The 22,236-nt window shown below is 52.1% G+C and overlaps 2 protein-coding genes across 8 annotated transcripts in view; one reads left to right on the top strand and one right to left on the bottom strand.

Moving 5' to 3' along the window:
- PTK2B (protein tyrosine kinase 2 beta) overlaps positions 1–3,950 on the top strand; it is a 125,755-nt gene extending 121,805 nt beyond the window's left edge. For all 7 annotated transcript variants that reach the window (XM_081795602.1, XM_060653639.3, XM_060653640.3 and 4 more), the window contains 3 exons: positions 446–583; positions 839–919; positions 2,837–3,950. In XM_081795602.1, coding sequence (XP_081651728.1) covers positions 446–583; positions 839–919; positions 2,837–3,052 — 435 coding nt within the window. In that variant the 3' untranslated portion in view covers positions 3,053–3,950. The remainder of the gene's footprint in view (positions 1–445; positions 584–838; positions 920–2,836) is intronic.
- Positions 3,951–4,716: 766 nt separating this feature from the next.
- Positions 4,717–17,602, bottom strand: CHRNA2 (cholinergic receptor nicotinic alpha 2 subunit). Its single transcript, XM_060653644.3, has 6 exons — positions 17,390–17,602; positions 16,026–16,177; positions 15,598–15,642; positions 12,007–12,116; positions 7,263–8,268; positions 4,717–6,061 (listed from the first exon to the last, which is right to left on the bottom strand). The coding sequence occupies exons 1-6, from the start codon at positions 17,496–17,498 to the stop codon at positions 5,936–5,938; spliced, it is 1,548 nt and encodes a 515-aa protein (XP_060509627.2). The 5' UTR covers positions 17,499–17,602; the 3' UTR covers positions 4,717–5,935.
- Positions 17,603–22,236: the final 4,634 nt, after the last annotated feature.

Below are 22,236 nucleotides of genomic sequence, written 5' to 3'. Positions count from 1 at the left end.
CAGCCCTAAGAGCAGGACGTGTGGACCCCCTTCCTCTCTCAAGCTGCCCCCTTGGCTTCCCGCACCCACACGGTTCTTACTGTAGCTGATGTTCCTCTTTCTAGAACAGTGGGTGTGAGCCTTGGCTGCCCATTAGAATCATCCAAGGAGCTTTGAGAGCCACCTGGCCCCCAAACCTGGGTGATGGTTTCGTTGGTCCGGTGTGAGGCCAGCCAGCGGTATTTTTTTGCTTTAAGACTCCCTAGCAGACTCTAATCTGAGAACCCCTAAAAGCAGAAGGGAGGGGATGCATCCCCAGGACAGGGCACTGTTATGTCAGAGAAGAATCTTTTCAAACTGGGCTGGCGGCCACGTTGGCATCAATAGCGTCTGCACAAGAAAGAAGAGCAGTGTCCTCCAGACTCATGACCCTCCCCTCTGGCCACTTACTTCCCCCCGCCCCCAGTCCATCCAGCCCACAGCCAACCTGGACCGGACCGACGACCTGGTGTACCTCAATGTCATGGAGCTCGTGCGGGCTGTGCTGGATCTCAAGAACGAGCTCTGTCAGCTGCCTCCCGAGGGCTATGTGGTGGTGGTGAAGGTGAGAGCCGTGGACGGGGCAGGCGGAGGCTGCTCATTCTGGCCCTGGGCGGAAGGGCGGTGGCGTCGAGCTCCCTCGTCTGCCCAGTAGGCGACTTTCTCAGAAAGACTCCCTTTAGCTCAGAGCGGTCAGAGGGAATTTAGTGCCCCGTAGACACGGAGGGCACATACCAGCCAGGGAGGACTCTTCCCCAGGGAAATACAGCTTTCTCAAAAAGCAAGAAGTGATAGTCCCCCTCCTCCCTCTCTCTTGCAGAACGTGGGCTTGACCCTGCGGAAGCTTATTGGGAGTGTGGATGATCTCCTGCCCTCCTTGCCATCATCCTCCCGGACCGAGGTGGGTGTCCTCATCCCAGACTGTGTCCTCTGCTGTGCTTCACGGAGGAGACTCAGAAGGACCATGTGGGCAGCCTCGTTTCCATCTGCAGGGCCTTCCGCACAGGACATGTGGCTCCACACAACAAATCTGAGCAGGACCACTAGGGGGCTGTGTTTGCACCCAGGGACATGACCAGGCTCCCAGGGGGAGTCTCCTAGTTTAAGTCTTACAGAGTTGCGGTAATTTTGCATGAGGGCGTGCACAGGTGGACAGACCTTCCCTTTCCCTTTTCCCTTCTGGTGATCCTTTATCTAATCACCCACCACACTAAGGCTGAAGTGAATGTATCATCAAAATAGCAAAATAGTTAAGGTTTCTTCAGTTGATCATTTAAATAATTTCCTTTTTTTTTTTTTTTTTTTGTAAGTGAGAAACAATTACTGAAAACCAAAATGAAAAGCTTGGTGTTCTATTCTTAGACTGTGCCTGGGGTGGCCAGAATAATGGCCCCCTAAAGTTGTCCCCAGCCTAATCGTCAGAACTGTGACTATGTCACCTTACCTGGCAAGAGGGATTTTGTAGGTGTAAGTTAAGGATCCTGAGGGGCGCCTGGGCGGCTCAGTTGGTTAAGCGTCCGACTCTTGATTTCAGCTCAGGTCATGATCTCACAGTTCATGTGTTCGAGCCCTTGCATTGGGCTCTGTGCTGACAGTGCAGAGCCTGCTTGGGATTCTGTGTCTCCTTCTCTCTCTCTGCCCCTCCCCCGCTCTCTTTCTCTCAAAAATAAATAAATAAAAACATTTTTTTTTTTAAAATTTAAGGGTCTCGACATGGGGAGATTATGCTGCATTACCCAAGTGGGTGCAGTGTAAGTCCTTGTAACAGGTTTGGCAGATGCAGACATCCTATGAGAGTCAGAGAAGGAGATGGGATGACAGAAGCAGAGATTGGAATATTGCCATTGCTGGAAAGATCCATAAACCAAGGCGGGAAACAGCCTTTAGAAGCTGGAAAAGGCAGGGAACAGATTCTCCCCTAGAGCCCGTAGAAGGGGCATAGCCCAGCTGTCCCCTTGACTTTGGCCCCGTAGGGCACATTTCAGCCTTCTGACCTCCAGAAGCGTAAGAAACTAATCTGTGCTGTTTTAAGCCACCCCGTTTGTCTTGGGTTAGGACCACAGCCATAGGAAACTCTGAACGTAGTTGAACGCCGAACAATACCGCCTCTCAACATGTGTTGGTTGTCTGTCTGGAAACCAGCACGGAGCTCAGGAGCACCCCGGGCCCCCTGCCAGGCTGTAGTTTGATTCCCCATCTCGCATTGGTCAGCAACACAGCCTCCACTACCTGTGACTGTTCAAGACAAGACAACACAGGAGAGTTTGGTCATTTCCCGGCCTCCCTCTGGGTGGCGGCAGCAGCCCATAGAGGAGCCCCGCTGGAGCTGTCCCTTCTGATGTGAGAGCTCCTTACCTTCCCTCTGATGGCTCAGGTCATTCATTTCACTTGGTAAATATCTCTTGAGTGTGGAGTAGTGCTCAGCAGTGTGCTAGGCTCTGGGGATATGGCGGTGAAAACAAAACCCTACGGTTCAAAGCACGATCCCCGGTCTCTTGGTTTGACGGTAGACAGCTAACAAATGACTAAGTGCCCTTGTCCCCTGACCATTCACTCTAACCTTGGGCCAGCATGGGGGACGCTGAAGCGAAGGGAGGGTCTGCAGGGCTGCATCATACAGACCCAGCACGAGGTGGGCTGGGGGCTGGGGCATCTGTAATGTCCGTCCACGCCAACCTTGGACTCAGCCCACGCCTGGGCCAGACCTGCCCCCCCAGCGAACTTCGGACTGCTTCAGCCAACACCAAAGGGGATGCGTGCATGGCTTAACCTTTGTGGCCCCTCAGGCTCCCAGCCTCTCTGTGCGCTTTTCTTACAGATTGAGGGGACCCAGAAGCTGCTCAACAAGGACCTGGCGGAGCTCATCAATAAGATGCGCCTGGCCCAGCAAAACGCCGTGACCTCCCTGAGTGAGGAGTGCAAGCGGCAGATGCTCACAGCCTCCCACACCCTGGCCGTGGATGCCAAGAACCTGCTCGATGCCGTAGACCAGGCCAAGGTTCTGGCCAATCTGGCCCACCCGCCTGCAGAGTGATGGAGGGTTGGCACCACCTGCCTGCGTCTTCTGCCCCTGCCTGTAGTGTACCTCCCCCGCCCCCACCCCCCGGCCCCTGCCTTGCCTTCGGTCACATGGGTCTTCTCAGGGGGAAGGCTGAGGGGAGTCCTCCCCTTGCCACTTTGCACGACCCCCTCTCCCCACCCCAACCCCCAGACTGTGCTGCTCAGGCTGCAGCTGGAAAGAGGGGACTCAGGGCTACAGATGCCAGGGGGTGACAAAGAGGGCTCAGAGGGAGCCCTGCTGCCACTGGCCACTCCCTCCTCACACCCGCCGGCCCCACTTTGGGGGGGAGAGGGGTCACACTGGTGCCCCTAGTGGCCACGATGGCTTTATGCATGGACACGGCAGGACCAGTGGAACCAAGCTATTCCTTCTTCTTCCGCTCACGGGGGTCCCCTGATGCAGAGGGACTGGGGAGGGGCTTTCCTTTGGGGGTGGGCGGCTGGCGAGATGAGGGACGGGCCTGGCTTCCTTGTACAGTGTATATTGGAATTTATTTAATGTGAGTGTGGTCTGGACTGACAGCCGTGTGCCCCCCTGAGGGGGGACCTGGGACACAGTCCAGGAACAAGCTATTGGGAGTCCGGGCACAAGACGCTGTGTTGACGACACGCCAAGCGTCAAGGAGAGGGGGAGAGATGAGGCCAAAACAGGACTTGGACCACAAGATTGTGCCTCTCTTCCCTGTGCCCTTTCTCTCCCTTCCCTGACTCTGCCCCTTCCTTCTCTCCCTCTTTTCTTACTTCTCCTTTTCTTCCCCTCCCCCACCGCCTTCCCAGCTGCCCCACCCCTCCCTTGTGTTGGTGCAGAATACTCTTTTACCTTCTTTCTAGTTGACTTGTGGATGAATTAAAATTGTACCATTTGCTTTGTGGTTTGATTGTTTTGTTTGCTTGACCTGCTCTTTGTGGGGAGGGGGACACTGGCCTCAGGCCACAACCCTGGAAGAAATCAACGGTGCTTTGTTGGGCGCAGCTCCAGAGCCAATACTGGGCTGCAGCACGGAGGGGTGCATGGTGACGCCAGGGCATGGGGTCAGGTGCGTGCTCCAGCCCCTTCACCCCTGCACCTGACCGAAGGGTGACTTTCCAGTGGGAACCCAGGGCAGCCCCCTCCAGGGCCACACGAGGACCACCGATGACCGTCTCCCAGCTGGGGCTCCAGCAGGGCATGGGTGGTCCTGCGGATGCTGAGGAGGGGGTCCCACAGCTGAAAGAGCAGTGGCCTCAGCCTCATATTTCATCTCTTTACTCACATGCAAGTTGGATGGGAGATGGGCTAGCATGAGGGTACATCACTGCACAGGAGATCGGGTCTGGGAGAGCCAGGAGGGAGAAGGGAGGCTGGGAGGCTGCCCCCACGGGAGCTAAGAGGAGCCAGAAACCAGATGCGTCACCAAGTCTTGGGAAGAACTGAGGAGTGGGGGGCTGGGCCGAGGCATTGCAGATTTCCTCTGTGTCTGTCAGGGAGAGGTGAGTGGGGGTTTGGAAGGAGGGTACCCCAGAGCCCAAAGGGAAGCTGGAAGTTCGCCCTGCTCGGCCTCCTCTCCAGGGTCCCCAGGCTGTCTGGAGAGCCCAGTGTCCGTCTGCATCTGTCAGCGGCTGAGGTTCTGCCCTCCAGGGGCTGGACAGGCAGGGGTGAGGCCTGATCCTGGGGCAGGAGCTCTTCCAGGTTCCAGCACGTGGCCGAGGAGTGCAGATTGCCGGATCCCCAAGGTGTGAGGGTTCCATGGCTGCACAGAGCAGCTCAGAAGCCACTGCAGGGCTTCGGGAAGGACCAGGAGGCCAGGCTGGGAAAGGGAAGCAGGCCTGCAGCTTCTGCCTTTACACAGCAGTCTCGAGGTGCAAAGCGATCCAGCTCGTTCCCGTCAGTCACTGGGAGCAAAGGTCCCGAGCGCCGAGCACCACGTGCCCTGTAGAGGGGTGGGGGGAGCAAGCTGCGAGCTTGAGTTAGTCAAGAATGGCTCAGGATAGCTTCCTGGTTTGTTAACATGCATTCAAGGCCAGATGGCACCCCCAAAGACAGGGACTCTCAGCACTGCCAAACGTCTTGGGGCTGCTGGTGCTGAGCCAGTTTGTAGCAGGGGGTGTGGCTAAAGGTGAGGAGAAGCCAGGGGTTCCAATGAGCTTCCAGGAAGGTGGGATGGCCCAGCTACCTGCATCCAACCACACATCCCTCCACCACCTAGAGGCCCTAACCTATACCGCCACCTGTGGCCCCACTTCCCCCTTTCTCTCCTTCCAGAAGAGTCTTTACCATCCTACTGTTAGACCTGCAGGATCAGACTGTGAACTTGTTTTTCTACATGGTTCAAAGACACCCTAACCTGCCTTTCCAACCTCCTCCCACTGCTCCCACTCCGGAGCCTCATCTCAGCCTGCCCGTTCTCCTAGACACTTCGTGCTCATTCCTGAATCCAAAGTGCTGTTCACAGCCTTTCCACCCCCAGAAGCACCCTCTCCCCTCTTCCCCATGCACCCATCCTTTGAGGTCTGTGCCTCTCCCCGCTGGATCACTCCGCTTGGACCTCCTGTTAGTGTCTTCCTGGCCCCTGCCAGAGAATCTTATGTGGCTTCACACAGTCACCACCATATTGTAATCTTCTTCAAAGCAAGTTCCTTATTTCCTAGCTCGTCAGCATCCAAAGCAGGGCTCTGTGCCCAGCAGATTCTCAGCACATAATACAGTAACGTCAAGTGAATTGACCCAAGGAGTCTTTGATGATTAGGCCAGTGTAGGGACTCCACAGAGAGGCACCTGCAGGCAGATGGTGTTGACCCCAAAGGTGTTCTCTAGAGGGGACAGCGGTTAAAGATGGTCAAGCAGTGCCGCCTTTGGGCCAAAACAAGGAACAGGAAATCAGATCATTCCAGCCAGGAATGGAGGGAGAAAGAGTCCAATGGTCCCCAGGAAGCAGACGATGATAAACAACCAGAGGAATATCCTATCAATGACCATGGCCACATACTTCCAGTCTTCCTTCACCTGCAGGTAGAAAAGGAATCACTGTGACAGAGGTCAGGCCTCGGGAGAGGGGAAGTGTCCCACCCATTCACAGCCCTGTAGCGATGACACTGGGGGCAACAGGGGCCCCACTGAGACCTTGGGGAGCTAATGTTGTCTCAAGACTCAAACAAGCTTCTCCTAGTGATCCCTGTCCTATCCCACCCCTGTGACCTCACCCCAGAACCTTCCCATAGACTCTCAAGTTCCAGCTAAGGGAGGCTAGAGGTTCTACAACCACCAAGGGGCATGGGTCTTCTCAGGGGCCTACAGTGATTTAAAGTCAACACTCAGCAGTTACAAAATGGTGAAGACTTTGCTGCCCCGACATCACCTCCCACCCAATTCCCCCATCCACTGCAGGAGTTGGAGAGGAGGAGGTAAGCGAGGGTAAGTGTGGCCCAGGGAAAGGGGTGGGGCCATGGGGGGGCGGGGCTATGTGGAATTTGTGCTCAAAGACCAAGCAAACAGTTCTGGATTTCTACCTGCTCCTAGATTAGGTAATGATTAATTTTCCTTATCTACTCAACAAGGCCACCCACTAATAACCTCCCGGCCTTTCATCCTTCCCTAGGTTGATAAGAAATCTGTGATTCTGAGCAGTGGCCTGCTGACCTAATAATACTGGGCACAGCAGGGACCGAGACGGGGAACCTGCCTGGTACAACCCAGGTTCCTCAGGGTTTGTGGGTGAATAGTGAATTCCACAAAATGCCCAGAGCCCACGAAGAGAACTGGGGGGAAACCCATCAGGACAGAGGAAGAAGGCTGACAAAGCAGCAGCCTGATTTATCTGATTTATCATCTCCTGATGATAGTCCCTCCACCTCCCTCTGCCCCCTTGCCTCACCACCTATAGGGTAATGGTGATAAAGGCTGGCGTGAGGATGGCACCGGGAATTTCAGCATCTGAGGACCCTCCTTCTCTGGCCTGCTGTCCCCCAGTGAGCCTTAACCAGAGCATCCTTGGCTGCTGTTCTGCCACCTGCCAATTAGTGTCTTAAGAGCTGCTAGCTAGAAGTTCTTTATCAGTTTAGTCCAGACTCCCAAGGGCCACACTGAGGGAAGTGGGTCCTCATGAAGGAGACCAGGTGGCCCAAACTAACACCTTGGGGTGAGGTGGTTCCCTACCAGGCTGGTGGAATCACCGAGGGGAAGAGCCCCTCTCCCGGCCCCCACTCACCGAAGAGTCAGCATCCTCAGATCGCAGGTGATCAGCAATATAGTGCACACCTTCAAGTGCCTTCTGTATGCGAGGTGACAGCAGAAGCCCGCCCTCCTGCAACTGGACCTCCACCCTGGGCCCTGAGGCCCCCTGATGTAGACCACCGTGGCCACGGAGGACACCCATGGAGGGGGATAAGTGAGCTGCCCACCCCCATCTGTCTTCCTCCTCCTTTTCCTCCTCCGCATCCACGTTGGTCTCCAGCCAGTAATGAGAGGAGCTGGGCTTCAGATCTGGGGGGTCACAGGGCTCCAGGGGGGGCACAGGCCGGTTCATCAGAAGCCACCGGGGCACACAGCCCAGAAAGGCCACCCGCACCCAGTGGGGCATAGTGTGGGTGCGGGGGGAGCGGTGGTGGACATTTAGTACAAAGACCGTGATGACGATGGAGAGTGTGACGAAGATCATGGTGAAGAGCAGGTACTCGCCGATGAGCGGGATGACCAGGGAGGTGGAGGGGATGATGTCCGTGATGAGCAGGAGGAAGACAGTGAGCGAGAGCAGCACGGAGATGCAGAGCGTGATCTTCTCGCCACAGTCGGAGGGCAGGTAGAAGACAAGCACCGTGAGGCAGGAGATGAGCAGGCAGGGGATGATGAGGTTGATGGTGTAGAAGAGGGGCAGGCGCCGGATGACGAAGTAGTAGGTGACGTCGGGGTAGATCTCGGCACAGCAGTCGTACTTCTTGGTGTTGTAGGTGCCCGTGGCATTGATGATGGCCCACTCACCGCTCTCCCAGTAGTCCTTCAGGTCCACCGTCTGCTCTGTCTGCTCCAGGTCGATCTTGGCCTTGTCGTACGTCCAGGAGCCAAACTTCATCTTGCAGTTCTGCTGGTCGAAGGGGAAGAAGGTGACGTCGATGCTGCAGGAGCTCTTGTAGATGGCGGGGGGCACCCAGTGCACAGTGCCCGTGGAGAAGAGGTGAGCCTTGGTCATGTGGGTCACCGCAAACTCCCCATCTGCACTGGAGACAGGAGAGGAGCTGGAGGACCCGGCACAGCCTGCCTGCCCAAGCCAGGCTGCTCCAGACAGCCAACAGCAGGGGACCCCGAGAACAAAGCCGGACCTGGCCAAGTTGTGGGGATTTACGCAAGCGTGTGAGACTCTTCCCGCGCATATTCAGAGCGACCTGAAGGAGTGTCTTTCAAACGCTATCTTTTTAATTACAAAAGTAGGAATTTTGAGGAATATAGGAAAATACCAAGAATTTTAGGGATGCCTGGGTGGCTCAGTCGGTTAAGCGTCCCACTCTCGATCTTGGCTCAGGTCACGATCTCACGGTTCCTGAGATCGAGCCCCGTGTTGGGCTCTGAGCTGACAGCATGGAGCCTTCGTGGGATTCTCTCTCTCCCTCTCTTTCCCTCTCTCTGCCTCTCCCCTGCAAGTGTGCAAGAGCACACGCACACATGCGTGCACTCTCTCTCTTTCTCGAGATAAGTAAACATCTAAAAAGAGAATTTTTTAAATAACCACATTAACATTCTGATGCTATGTACATCATATATGTTTGACTGACATACAGATCGTGTATGTAATTTTTTACATGTTTATAAACCCATGGGGCATATAGTCTCATTGCCTGCTGGTATTCATTTAGTATGTTAGAGTGATTATGTATATTTCCTCCCCCAGCAGATGGTCAGCAAAGCCATCTGGGGTATTGCCTTCTCCACCTGGGATCCTTAGCTCCTTGCTCAGAAGAGACCCAGCACCTCTGCTGGTGTAGAAAGATACCTCCTTGACTCCATCAAGGAGTGCGTTTCTGCCTGGGCCTCATCCACTAGGGGCCGCACGGGAGCTGTGGGGGGATGGGATGTGGGACACGGGGCCTGCCCTTCAGGAACCTCGAGGAAACGAGAGGCAGCCCTGCACACCTACACCACAAAGGAGGCAGTTTGGCAGCAGCACTCCAAGGGCAGTCCAAGTGCTCCCCAAGACACATTGGGGGCAGGGGTGGGAAGACCTCCCCAAGTGAGCAGGGTCACCCTGAAAGTAGTGGGATTGGCAGAGAGATGGGGTGAAGAGCCTACCAGCAGAGCCTGGGCTGGGAACAGAGGAAGAAGAGGGGAAAGACAGAACTCAGTGTGTGCTCAGGTTTGGGGGGCAGGGCATAAGAAGGGGTGGTAGAAGGGGCGCCTGGGTGGTGTAGTCGGTTGCGTTTCTGATTTTCATGATCTCACGGTCCGTGGGTTCGAGCCCCACCCCCGCACCCACCCATGTCGGGCTCTGTGCTGGCAGCTCAGAGCCTGGAGCCTGGATTCTGTGTCTCCCTCTCTCTCTGCCCCTCCGCTGCTGGTGCTCTCTCTCTCTCTCTCTTTCTCTCAAAAATAAATAAACATTAAAAAAATATTTTTTTAAAGAAGGGGTGGTGGGAGATGATGTTTGTGGTGTCATGGGGCTAAGCATCCAAGGACCCACAAAGGCTCAGGGAACACTGGAAGAACAGTGACCGTTCGCTGGGGGCTTCCTGATAGCCTGAGTCCCTGATTCCCTGGGGGGTAGAGGGGGCAGGCGGTGCGGTGGGCTCCACACCCCAGCATTTAAGGAGCCTTCCTTCTCCCTCCAATTCCCTATAAGGCAAGGGAACCAGAAGAACACACGGGAAGACAACCTTCTTTCCCATGGGGAAATTCCAGACCACAGATTGGAAAAACGGGATTGGAAACGGGAACTTCGATAGTAACAAATATCAGGGCAAACTTCAATTTTTTTTAAGGCATTTTTTTGTCACCATGCAGAATTACCACTAGATGGCAACATGTGCCCCATTCTGAGGAAGGAAAAGTGCAATTTCCTTGATCTGAAGGATTTCGCCTGGAGTGGAATGCCTCCATGGAGGAGACCTTTCTTTGAATGTCTGCAAGAATTTGGTTTGAACTTTAATCCTATCAAAAGACTTTCCTGTTATAATCAAGTAACACTGGCCAAAGCTTTATTGGCAATCCCAAACATCAGGTGTAGGATTTTGCTCCTGACTTCTGCCAGAAACAGCGACACGAAGGATCCTGGGTGCTGGCTCGGCGGGTGCGAGGGGAGGTGGGAGGGGGCGGCTCTGGGGCACAAAGGGGTCCGTGAGTCCAGTGACAGCAAACACTAGGCACCTGCAGTGTTAGACCTTCCAGAAATCCATGCTGAATGTGTGTTTCCAGACGTTCAGGGCTTTGGGTCTGACCAGGGATGGGTGGTGTAAAGGAATCCTTGTCGTTCCCCTTTGACCTATCTGAAGACACCAAGACTCCAAAAGTGGATCTGTCTCACTTTGTTTTATTGTTTAAAAATAGCTTTTCCAAATTCAGGCCAAATGAACAGGGAAATCCTAGGCTACATGGGGTTTCTTGGCTGTGCAACTTCTAACATTTAAAATGCTGTCTTGTCCTAACATTTTCCAAAAGACTGGGGCCAGGACAGGAGACTTAACGATATACAATGTTATCCAAAATTATTTGACCACAGGACTACTTTTCATACCTATTTATATCTCTGAGAACTAGCACCCTTTAGAGCCCCACTTTAGAAAACACTGTTAGACAAGCATAATGCCAAACAGCTTTTACGTTTTGATTTCTATAGAACAGTTTTTGTTTAATTTTTTTTAACGTGTATTCATTTCTGAAAGAGAGAGAGACAGAGCACAAGTGGGGGAGGGGCAGAGAGAGAGGGAGACACAGAATCCAAAGCAGGCTGCAGGCTCTGAGCTGTCAGCACAGAGCCTGACGGGGGTCTCGAACCCACGAACTGTGAAATCATGACCTGAGCCCAGTCGGACCCTCAACCAACTGAGCCACCTAGGTGCCCCTTAAGTTTTGATTTCTAAATCAAGAATTACCTGACAGCAAACACACAAATGGAAGTATAGATCTCTATACCTTCTTTAAAAAAAAATTGTGGAGACGCCTGGGTGGCTCAGTCAGCTGAGCATCTGACTTTGGCTCGGGTCATGATCTCTCCCTTGGTAAGTTCGAGCCCCGCATTGGGCTCTGCGCTGACAGCGCGGAACATGCTTGGGATTCTCTCTCTCTCCCTCTCTCTCTCTCTGCCCCTCCCCTGCTCCCTCTCTCTGTATCTCTTGAAATAAATAAAAATTAAAAACACTAAAAAAAAAATTGTGTTGGTGTTCTTGGTGCCGTCTTTAGACTCTCCTTGGCTTTTATTAGCTTCTCGTCATTATGCTCAAAGACGGCTCCTTTTTGGTCTTGAATACAAGACAACTGTCAATAATACGAGTTTTAAAAAATACCCATACCAAGTGAGTTTGCTCCCTGGAAGGTGTTCCCCACCCCCCACCCCCCGGGGGATGCTGCTTACCTGTTCCATACTGTCAGCCTGTTCAGTACTGTCAGCCTGCAAACTGCCAACTCCTAGCCACTGTTTTCAGAGCCTGCACCAGCCACATGTTGCAAATACTACTCAATGTTGGCAAATCTGTGTCCCCCACCACCACCCAGCACAGCACCGTGCACCGATTTAGAGTGGATGCTCACTCAGTAAGTTTGGGTGTCTGAGTGCGAGAACACAAGGAAAGAAATAATGGAACCAAGAGGAAGGGGAAGGGGGTAAGGATGAGCAAAGCAGGAGTTGAGAGGAAAGCAAGGAAGCAGGGACACAAGAAGGTACCGCCCACGTCCAACCCAGCCGAGCCTCACTTTACCCGCCCCCCACCCCAGGGGCCTCCCAGGGGCCTCCAGGATCCCTGGCTTCCTACTTGTTGTAGAGGACAATGTCAGGGATCCAGATCATCTCGGGAGGGACCCGGAGGGATGTGATGTTGCCGAAATCGGCCGGGTTCCAGTGCAGCTTGTAATCATTCCACTCCTGTGCATGGGAGGGGGGGAGGGAGTTACATCACCGGCACCGCCCAGGGAGCCACCTGGGCACACCTAGGGCAGCCTGGGGACACCCCAGCAGCTGGCGAGAACGTCCCAAGTGCCTCTCCTAGCCCCACAGAAGGGAAAAGTCTGGGAGGCTGGGCCAGGGCTCTGAGCTGGGGATCCGAAGTCCAGCCTAAGATCAGCATCCCCCAGCTTTGCCCCAACTCTAGTACGAGCACACCAAGACCATAGGTCACCCTAGTCCCGCTTTTAGTCCTCATTTTGCCTCCCTAGCAGGAAGACCCTGGAGAGCCACCTCACTCACTTATAAGAACATTTATTAGCGCCCCACAGTTTACGTATTTTTACACCCTCTGTCTGGGAAGACCCTTAGCCAGATAGCCGGGCAGGGAATGCTGAGCACGTGGCAGTATTTCCCCATTTTAATAGGTAAGGAAACTGAGGACCAGAGAGGTGAACACATCCTGCCAGGGTTATGCAGTGACTTCCTGACTGTGCTTCAGAGCGCCCCCTGGGAGTCCCAGCAGCAAGGGGATGTTGGGGGGCCCCCAGCCTTGCTCCCAGCAGCTGATCCAAGTGAATCTTTCCCCCCCAAACCGGGTTAGCATTACCCGCTCTCTGAAATTTCCCTCTTTGGCATGATCATAGTGGTGAGCAATGCGGATTTGCGTATGGGTTTATTGAATGCCTCTGTGAGTTCTATGAAGCCAGGGACATCTGTTTCTCACTCTGGCTCCCTAGCACCACACCCCTGGTGAATGCTCAGTAAACGTGTCTCTGAGCAATGAAAACAATGCCTCCTCCCTCTAAAGCTGTCTGGTCCTATCTCTGGGAGGGCTTCCCAGATCTCTTCTGGACCTAAAGGAAACAACCACCCCCAACACATGATGACTGGGGTCGACACACAAGGCTGTCCTTTGCCTCCAAGGGCTTATCATAATTAAAATAATGACTACTACCATTTAGAAACCCACTTTTGTCACAGGCCCTCTAGATGGTTCTTTCTAATCTTCACAAGTAATCCTGTGGGTTAGAGTGAGGAAAGGGAAGTATGGAGGGTGCTTGAATCCTGGCCTCCCCTGGCCTCCAAGCCTGCCCTCATTCCAGGGACCATTTTGCTTCTGTACATCTGCACTAAAATAGCGCTGTGATGCACCCTTGCAAAGGGTCTTATGAATGATGCCTTTTCCCCTCTAAGGATAGTCATGTGACGTTTACACAAAGCATCCACCTGGGTAGAAATCCAGGAAGGAGAGAAGGGAAAGACAAGCATTTCCAGGAAGCAGGAGCATGAGCGGAAAAGCACTGGTCTAGCTCAGTGGTTCCCCAACCTCAAACTTCCAAGCCCCATTTTCATAATTTTTTCCAATATATGTGCACCACCTGTCTCATCATGTGCTTAGTATTTCCCTTTAAATTGGTTCGCCGTTTTTAAACTTACATAAATATTGAAATTTTATGTCACTGACGTAACTAGAAAACCAAGAGCATTTGAAAACATCCACTAGAATATAAATACATGACTATTACCAAAAGATTAGCGAGGCAAGTAAAATCATCTCACAAAACACTGCCGTTGGTACCCAAACCATGCTTGGGAAGACACTGACCTAGCTGTGGTATTGACTGCTCACCTGTAGGGGAAGGCTGAGGTGCTCAGAGGAGCCAGACTTGCAAAATAAGAAAGGTTGAAACGTTCGTAAAATTGTCAGGATTTCTCAGGACATTGAATAATTTTGAAAGGGACCGATCTTCAGAAACCTATCCCCTTGTCCCTAGACCATCATCTGTCTAGCTTTTGGGTTCAACCAACACGTGGAGGGCATCTACACCAATGGGTTATATTAATTGGCAATTGGTTGCCGATGCAGGCAATGGTTTATATAAACTATCCCCATTTCACAGATGAGGAAAGTGAGGTTCTGAGGCTGGTCAGAGGTGGTGCTGGTTGGCCTGACTTCTGCTCCAGTGCTCCTCCCTCTGCTTCCCACCCCAGCTCCCGAAGCCAAGGTGACGGGCTCATGGGGACAATTACGGCAGCCCAGGTTCTAGGTCTCCCCCTGAACTTCAGGACTATGTGGCTTCCCAAGTCTCTTACTATTCTGGGCCTCAGTGTGCACATCTGTAAAGATGAGCTGTGTGGCCCCTGACAGCCACAAGGTGAACATTGTCAGAGGGGCCTGCTCCACACCTCCAACCTAAGCATTCAACTATAAATTAAGTGGCCAGCATACCGCCCCAGGGCCTATGGAGACAGGAAGGACACCACTAGCCACTTACAGAAAGTAAGGCAGTCATTCAAAAGACTCAAAATGGAAATGCCAATCAAAATTCTGATTGTTGTGGTTTTCTGGGTTCGAGCCTCTGAGATAGGAGATGGTTAAGTTACCAATGGGGCAGAAAGATGGAGTATGGGGGGAAAGTAGACAGAAGGCTAGGTCCTCTTTCTCATGTGCTCTCACCATCTCTACTTCGGGGCCTGGGGAGGGGCCAGGCAGAGCGCGAGGGGGTGAAGAGGAAAGGAATATATTCAGGCTCTAATAAAGCCTGTGCCCCCCAAGTTCTGCCCCCAAGGACGGTACATCAAAAAGGGTCACACATTCTTTTCCAGGATGGATGCAGGCCAGTTTTCAGACCATAAGAAGCCAGCAGCTTCATCTCCTGACTCTGGGGACCCTGGCTCTGGGGTGTCTGAACCACCAGGTGAGGCGTCCAACTCCCCTGCGGGAGAGAACTCATGGAGAGAACCTGACTATGCCTGAAGAGAAAGAAGGGCCCTGTGGACCCAGCTTCCAGAACCTTCCCGAGCCTTCCAGACACCCCTCCTAAGGAACTGACATGAGTCAAGCGCTCTTAGACCCTCCAGAGCAGACCACAGGTTAAACAGCACCAAGTATCACCAGTAGTTGCCACGCAAAGCAGAAGACATCACCCAAACTCCTGGCCATAAAGCTGTGAGATATGACAACTGTTACTTTGAGCCATTAAGTTTCGGGGTAGTTTGTTAGGCAGCATAGACGTGGAACACCCAGCATTCTCCCGCAGAAGGAGCCTGCGGTTCCAAGTTGAGCACACCTGGGCCCCCCTTTTCTAGCTGAGTTGCACTCAGCTTCAGGCTTTCCTCAGCTGTAAAAGGGGCAGAATGAAACCTCCTTTGGGTTTTCAGTGACAACTCAATAAACTGATCTCCAAACAATAGGCAGGACGTAGGAAATGCCCATTCCCAGAAAGGGGGGTGACTGGGTTCTTGTAGGTGACATTCTCAGGTACTGGACTTGGAGTCTCAGAGCACAGCCCCTACGAGGAGCATTCTGCAATCGACTGGCTTTGGGAATGTCCCAAGTGGTAACTCTTGGGTGAAACATGAATTCAGAATCCCGCTCAGAGTGAGAGAGTCCTGGGTGGGTCTGGGGTCCGTGGCCTCCCTCCCTTATTCTCACCCCAACCAGTGGAGAGAATCTCACCTGCTTTAGCCAGACATTGGTGGTCATCATTTGGTTCTTCTCATCCTGACCGGTAGAGAGAATAAGAACAGGCAGTGATGGAACCAGCCCCCCAAAACAGGGTAGAGCGGGGTGGGACGATGCAGGCCCCCTACTCACCAGAGGAACCTCTTATGTGACAACCCCAAGCCCAGCCCAATTTACCATTCCCTCCCGATACTGCCACCCTTACTCAGATTCTTCAAGATCACACGGGCCACTTGGGTCCTCTGACTTTGTGTCCAGTGGAACAAGCAGGGCACCTAGAAAACCTACTGCTGCCAATCACTGCCCTCTCAGGAGGGGGTGCAGGGCTGGGAGAGTGGGAGGTAGGGAGGAAGGACCCCGGGAAAGGGACTTATGGTCTGGGGGCTGATCCCGAGAGGGAGAAGTATGGGGGACAGGCGCACCACATCGATGAGCTGGGCAATGGACAGCCCAAAGCGCACGATCACCACGTCTGAGGTGTTGGGTACTGGCCGTGCCCAGCGGTTGTAGCCCCTAAAGAGGTGTTTGAAGAGTCGGTCCTCGGCTTGGGTATGAGAGGCTTGCTGTGCTGACCCTGTGGACAGGAAGGAAGAGTGGGGTCTCCAGGAGTCCATGGTGGTGGGTGCTTGGGTCCCTCCCCCATCAAATCAGAACCACTGAACCTCAGTTTCCTCATCTGCAAAATGGGGACTCTATGCAGAGCTGGGCTCAAAACATTGTTTTGAGGATTCAACATAATAGTGTAAAGTAGAACTTAACAAAGCAACCAGCACAGGGCTGGGAGCCCAAAGGGGCACCCAGGTGGCTCAGATGGTTAAACCTCTGACTCTTGATTTCAGCTCAGGTCATGATCTCCCACTTTGCGGGAGTGAGCTCCACGTTGGGCTTTGCACTGAGAGCACAGAGCCTGCTTGGGATTCTCTCTCTCTGTCTGTCTGTCTGTCTCTCTCCTTCTCTGCCCTGCCTCCTCAAGATAAACAAATAAACTTAAAGAAATGTCAGTTACTCTGTGACTATTAGATAAGAAGGCATGGAAATAAGTGCTGGACAGGGAGGCAGAGACAGAGGAATGGAGAAGAAGTCAGACCTACAGACAACATGCAGCCTAGAACTGAGGAGCCCCCAGGGACAGCGATATGGGGGAGACACCTGGTTGGCATGGCGTGAGCTGCAGGGAGAAGGGCTTCACCCATCACAGTGAGCCTTTCATTCCCACGCACCAGTCAACGAACCGCTAATGTTAATCACAAAATCCTCTGCTACTTCAGGCATCTCCCCCATTTTTGCTCCAACCACTGGCATTTGCTCCTTCTTATCAGCCAGGCAAAGTGTCCCAAAATTGTGGATGGAATCGTTCGTGTTTGTTTTCACCGCGCTCTGCACACAGCCTCACTCTTCAAGGTTCCGCCACCCGAGCAAGCCAAGAATGCTGCGCTGAAATCCAGAAAAGCACATCAGTAACAGCAGTTGCCGTGTACTGAGTGCCCACTGTATCCCAGGGGCTCGTCCCAGACTTGCATCTCACGTGGTCCTCACGACAGCCTGGGGCAGTTCGCAGAACGAGGGGCATTTTGCAGATGAGGAACGCTGACCTTCAGGACGCTCGAGGTGCCACAGCTCCCAGCATGAAAGCCGAGAGTGCCCCGCCACCTTCCCGCTGTGGGATGAGCTACTCAAGTCCCCTGCAGCGCTGGCAGCCGCCGGGAGCCCACCTGCAGGAGTCTCCTCCATGCGGCACGGGAGCCTACAGGTGTGACATGATGTCCTAGTGATTACACCCACTCACCTGCTGGGCTCAGAAGGAGCCACCACAGACCGAGCCTCATGGTGGACAGGACTGCAGAGTGGGAAGGGCCCATGGCTTCAGAGGATGTGGTCTGGTTTCCCCTGGACATCAGAAGGAGGACAGGCCAGGGCTTTGCTGTGGGCTGAGGCTCAGAACTGCTTCCCCAGTACAAGGTCCAGTTGCTGGCACGGCAGAGCTTCTGCTGGACGCCACACGGCCCTTCTCGCTATAGAACCTGAGCAGGCCACAGAAGGGGGCTTAGGGCTGTGCATCCCTGACACGGGTGTGTGTACCTGGGTTCCTCACACTTCACAGAGCTGTAAAAGGTGAGCACGCAGGCCTCCCCACGAGTAGAGGGCTCTCGGGCTCTCCCTGGCTTAAGTGAGGATCTAACACCTTCTTCTCTCTGTGGCATCAACCAGCGACTCTGGCCTGAGAGAAACCCTGACGCGCTGGACGGAGGGGGGGTGGGTACAAGATGGGATTGGAGTCCCCACTGCTCTGGCCTCAGTGTTGCACCTGTAAAATGGAGATAATCACGCCACAAGAGGTGGTCAGTGGAAGAACTTGGGTGCTGTTCACCATAGCCAAAATGGAAGCACCCAAATGCCGATGAGCTGATAAAGAAATACACGAGGGGTGGAATGTTGGTACCATGGAAGGGTGTGCTGACCTTCTACAGCATGGATGGACCTTGGAAACATGCGAAGTAAAAGATGCCAGACACACAAAACTACGTGTGATGTGACCCTACGTATATGAAATATCTAGAATGGGTACATCTGTGGACACAGAGAACAGATTAGCTGCTTTGGTGGGGGGCTGGAGGGGAAAGGAGAAGAGGGAGTGACCGCTAAGGGTACAGGGTTTCTTTGGGGGATGGTCAAAATGTTCTACAAGTACTTAGCGGTGTCTGTTGTTTCGCTCTGCGAATGTACTACAATTCACCAAAATGCATATTTTAAATATTTATTTATTTTTGAGAGAGCACGTGTGCAAGCGTGCACGTGTGAGCAGGGGAGGGGCAGAAAGAGAGTAGAGAGAGAATCCCAAGCAGGCTCCGGGCTGTCAGCCCAGAGTCCGACATGGGGCTCAATTTACCAACCGTGAAATCATGACCTGAGCCAATATCAAGATGGGATGCTTAACCCACTGAGCCACCTAGGCACACCCAAACTGTAGATTTTAAAAGGATGAATTTTATGATATGTTAATTATATGTCAAAAAGCTGTTATTAAAGAAATAAACATTTTCTGTATTAATAAAAAATAGCCAAGTCTCTTTAGACTGTAGGGACAATAATATAGGCTAGAATGTGGATCTCTGATTCACAACATGGTTCAGGGGCACCTGAGTGGCTCAGTTGGTTAAGCGTCTGACTCTTGATTTCGGCTCAGGTCATGATCTCAAGGTTTGTGAGATCGAGCCCTAAGTCAGTCTCTGAGCTGACAGTGTGGAGCCTGTTTGCAATTCCCTCTCTCTCTCTTTCTGTCTCTCTCTCAAAATAAATAAATAAATGTTAAAAAAATGATTCCAGTGGTGACAAGGACACTGATGTCAAAGATGTGAGTGAAGTGTTAAATATTTCACAACAGAGGGAGTTGGGGAAAAGCTGTATTTTTAAGTTAATGTGTTAATATATATAGTATGTGACTTAAAACGTTTGTTACTGGAAAAATTCAATATTACCCTAAAAAGTTTACATATTCAAATTAGCACCTTCTTCTTCTTCTTCTTCTTCTTCTTCTTCTTCTTCTTCTTCTTCTCCAACCACGCTTCTTATTGGCAGAATAAGGATGTCTACTGTTCAGGCACAGTCTGCTTGTGTCAAATGCCAACTCTGTCCGGCACCAGCTGTGTCCTTGGGACACAGTGCAGATAACGAGCATGGAGTTTCCCTTTGGGATGATGAGAATGTTCTAGAACTCGATACTGGTGATGTCTACACAACATTTTGAATGGCACTAATGGTAAATTTTGTGTCATGTATATTTTACTGCAATTTAAAAAGAAAAAAGAACATGAGTGAAAGGGATTTTAAAATGCAGCCCCCGGGTTCATCCTCTCCTGTGTGTTCCATTCTCATCTGCCAGGCGACTCTGCCCCTACTCTTGGAGCAGCGCTTCCATCATTGATGTCCCACCTCTCCTCAAGCCTGTCCCCCCACCCTGCCTGCTCTCCTGGAGTTCGCGAATGTGGCTCTGAATCCTGGCCACCACACTCCTGACTCAGGACTTGGGCACGGCACTCAAGCCTTCTGGGATTATCTGGTGCAAGGATAGCACAGTCTCTGCCTGCCTACCCCTCAGGACGGGTGCAGGGAGGGAGCACAAGGGATCATGACCACCACAGCGCCTGAGAAGTGCAGGGGGCTGGATAGGAGAAGTGGAGGCATGGGGTCATGGGGACACAAAGAGCCCACAGCCTCCCGCGTTGATGGCTTGTGTCAGCTTGGAGGGAGAGAGCGTGTGGGAGGGGTTTCATGTGAATTTCAGTGTGCTGGCAGTTCTGAAATATATGTATTATAATCTGCTTTTCCAGAATGTGTTTGGGCAGAGAAGGTGATCCTGTATTGATTTTCTTGGGTTTCAATTCAAAGACTTATTAGAAATTGACAATGACATTTATCTCCTGTTCCCTCAGGAGAATATGGCCCCTGACCACCAGCCACCCTTACCCTCATGCCACACTGCAACTCACCCTTGCCCCAGGTTTCCTCACTTAGCAGTCCTACCCCGCTCAGTTCTTGGATCCTTCCTGCCCCCCGCCAAAACCCCAGAGGGCAGGTGGAAAAAGCTGGAAGCCCCCAGAAGGTGGCTTCTCTGAAACATCTAATGAGTATCAAGAGAACAGCGCACAGCTCTCCTGGTGGGACGGGGGAGGGGTGGGGGGCTCCATGATCCAAGTGGGGTGAAGCAAGGGATCCTGTCAATGGGAAAATGGGAAGCTTCTTCCATAGATAGCTCCCCCAACACAGACTCCTTCTGGAGCCGCTTCTGTCCAAACCACAAATTCTGGAGCCTAATTATTAGGAGTTCTGTAATGGGAGCGCAGCTTTATATATACATGAACTAACATCTCACTACACATCATGCATAATGTTTACGTGATGCCTGCCCCAGCCTGTGCGTCTATATGTAGCTCCTGAGGCACAGATGAACTGCAGCGGCTGGGTCTGGGGGCTCAGGCCCTTGCAGGTACAGAGGTCAGCCTCCTGGAGGCTTCCCTACAGCAGACCCAGGCAGAAGAAAGCACAGCTAATTAATTTCCGGAGAAAGTTATTGTTACCAATACTATAGACTGAATGTTTGTGTCCCCTTCCCCCACTATATTCATAGCTTGCAGCCCTGACCCCCAGGGTGATGGTGTTAGGAGGTGGGGGGGGGGGATCTTTGAGAGGTGATTAGGTCACGAGGGTGGAGCCCTCATGAATAGAATCAGTGTTCTTAGCAAAGAGATCGAAGAGTGCTCCCTCTCCCCTCGGCCATGAGAGGACTCAGTGAGAAGGCATCATCTCTGAAGCAGGAAGCAGGCTCCTATCAGCCACCAAATCTGCCAGCACCTTGATCTTGGACTTTCCAGCCTCCAGAACTCCGAGAGATAAATGTCCCTTGTTTATTTATGCCACCCAGTCTGTGGGATTTTTGTTATAGAAGCTCCAGGGGACTCAGACAACCGAATTGCTCTTTTCTGGTCTTTTTTTCTCTGTACATACACATCATCTGTGTTATCTCTGGGTGCAGAAATTAGAGGCAATTTTTACTTCTTTTTGACTCATTGCTATATTTTCCAAATTTCCTACCATAAGGATGTATTAGCTACTAAATATTATAAAGTATTTTTAATTGGGTAGTGACATCTGCTGGGTGTTTTACATGCCCTCCCCCACAACTCATGGCCGGGTGTGGGGGAAGCTGCTTTCATCCCCCAAGTAGGTGTCGATTAAAGACTCCATTCTTGGGGCACCTGGGTGGCTCAGTTGGTTAAGCGTCCGACTTCGGCTCAGGTCATGATCTCACAGTCTGTGAGTTCAAGCCCCGCATCGGGCTCTGTGCTGATGGCTCGTAGCCTGGACCCTGCTTCCAATTCTGTGTCTCCCTCTCTCTCTGCCCCTTCCCTGCTCATGCTCTGTCTCTCTCTGTCTCAAAAATAAATAAAAACATTTAAAAAAAAATAAATAAAGACTCCATTCTTCCATCTGAATGGAGCACAAGTTGTCAAAGTCAACTGTGAAAAAAGCTGGAAGCAATCCAAAATGTGGACAAATAGATAAACAAGTGTGGTGTTTATGGCACATACAGTGCCATATTACTTAACCTTAAAAAGGAAAAAAAAAAAAATCTGACACGTCTATGGACAGAGAAGAACCCTGAAGACAGTGTGCTAAGTGACATAAGCCAAACAGCCTTAGGACAAATATTGTATAATGCAATGATCTGACTACCTAGAGTAATCAAATTCATAGAGTCAGAATGGGGACTGCCACCAGGGGCTGGGAAGAGGGGGGAGGGGGGAGTTAGTGTTTAATGGGGACAGACTTTCAGTTGGGGAAGACGCAAAGTTCTGGAGATGGACCGTGGTGATGGCTGCACAGCACTGTGAATGTACTTGATGCCACTGATCTATACACTTAAAAATGGTTAAAACAGTAAATTATGTATATTTTGCAACAATTAAAAAAGAAATACTTGGGAAAAAACTGGTAATACTCAAAACTCATCCCCCCAAAATCAGCCATGTTCATGGGAATCACCTTAGGGCTGAGATAAAAGAGAGAACAGGAAATAAATCGTAGCACTGAACTCCTCGCATGGGCTCCAAAGTTGAGACAAAAGTAGACAGTGGC

Source organism: Panthera onca, chromosome B1 (genome assembly GCF_046562875.1).
Source record: "Panthera onca isolate mPanOnc1 chromosome B1, mPanOnc1 haplotype 2, whole genome shotgun sequence".
NCBI classification, from domain to species: Eukaryota; Metazoa; Chordata; class Mammalia; order Carnivora; family Felidae; genus Panthera; species Panthera onca.
This window is presented reverse-complemented; position numbering and strand designations above follow the sequence as displayed.

Bases quoted from the DNA above. Each gene is read 5' to 3' on its own strand.
- CHRNA2 (XM_060653644.3), bottom strand. From the start codon at position 17,498: ATGTCCAGGGGAAACCAGACCACATCCTCTGAAGCCATGGGCCCTTCC. The intron at 15,643-16,025 runs GTGCGCCTGTCC...TCTACCGGTCAG, and splicing joins TTGCCCAGCTCATCGATGTG to GATGAGAAGAACCAAATGAT. The intron at 6,062-7,262 runs GTGAGTGGGGGC...TTCTACCTGCAG, and splicing joins CTGAGGATGCTGACTCTTCG to GTGAAGGAAGACTGGAAGTA.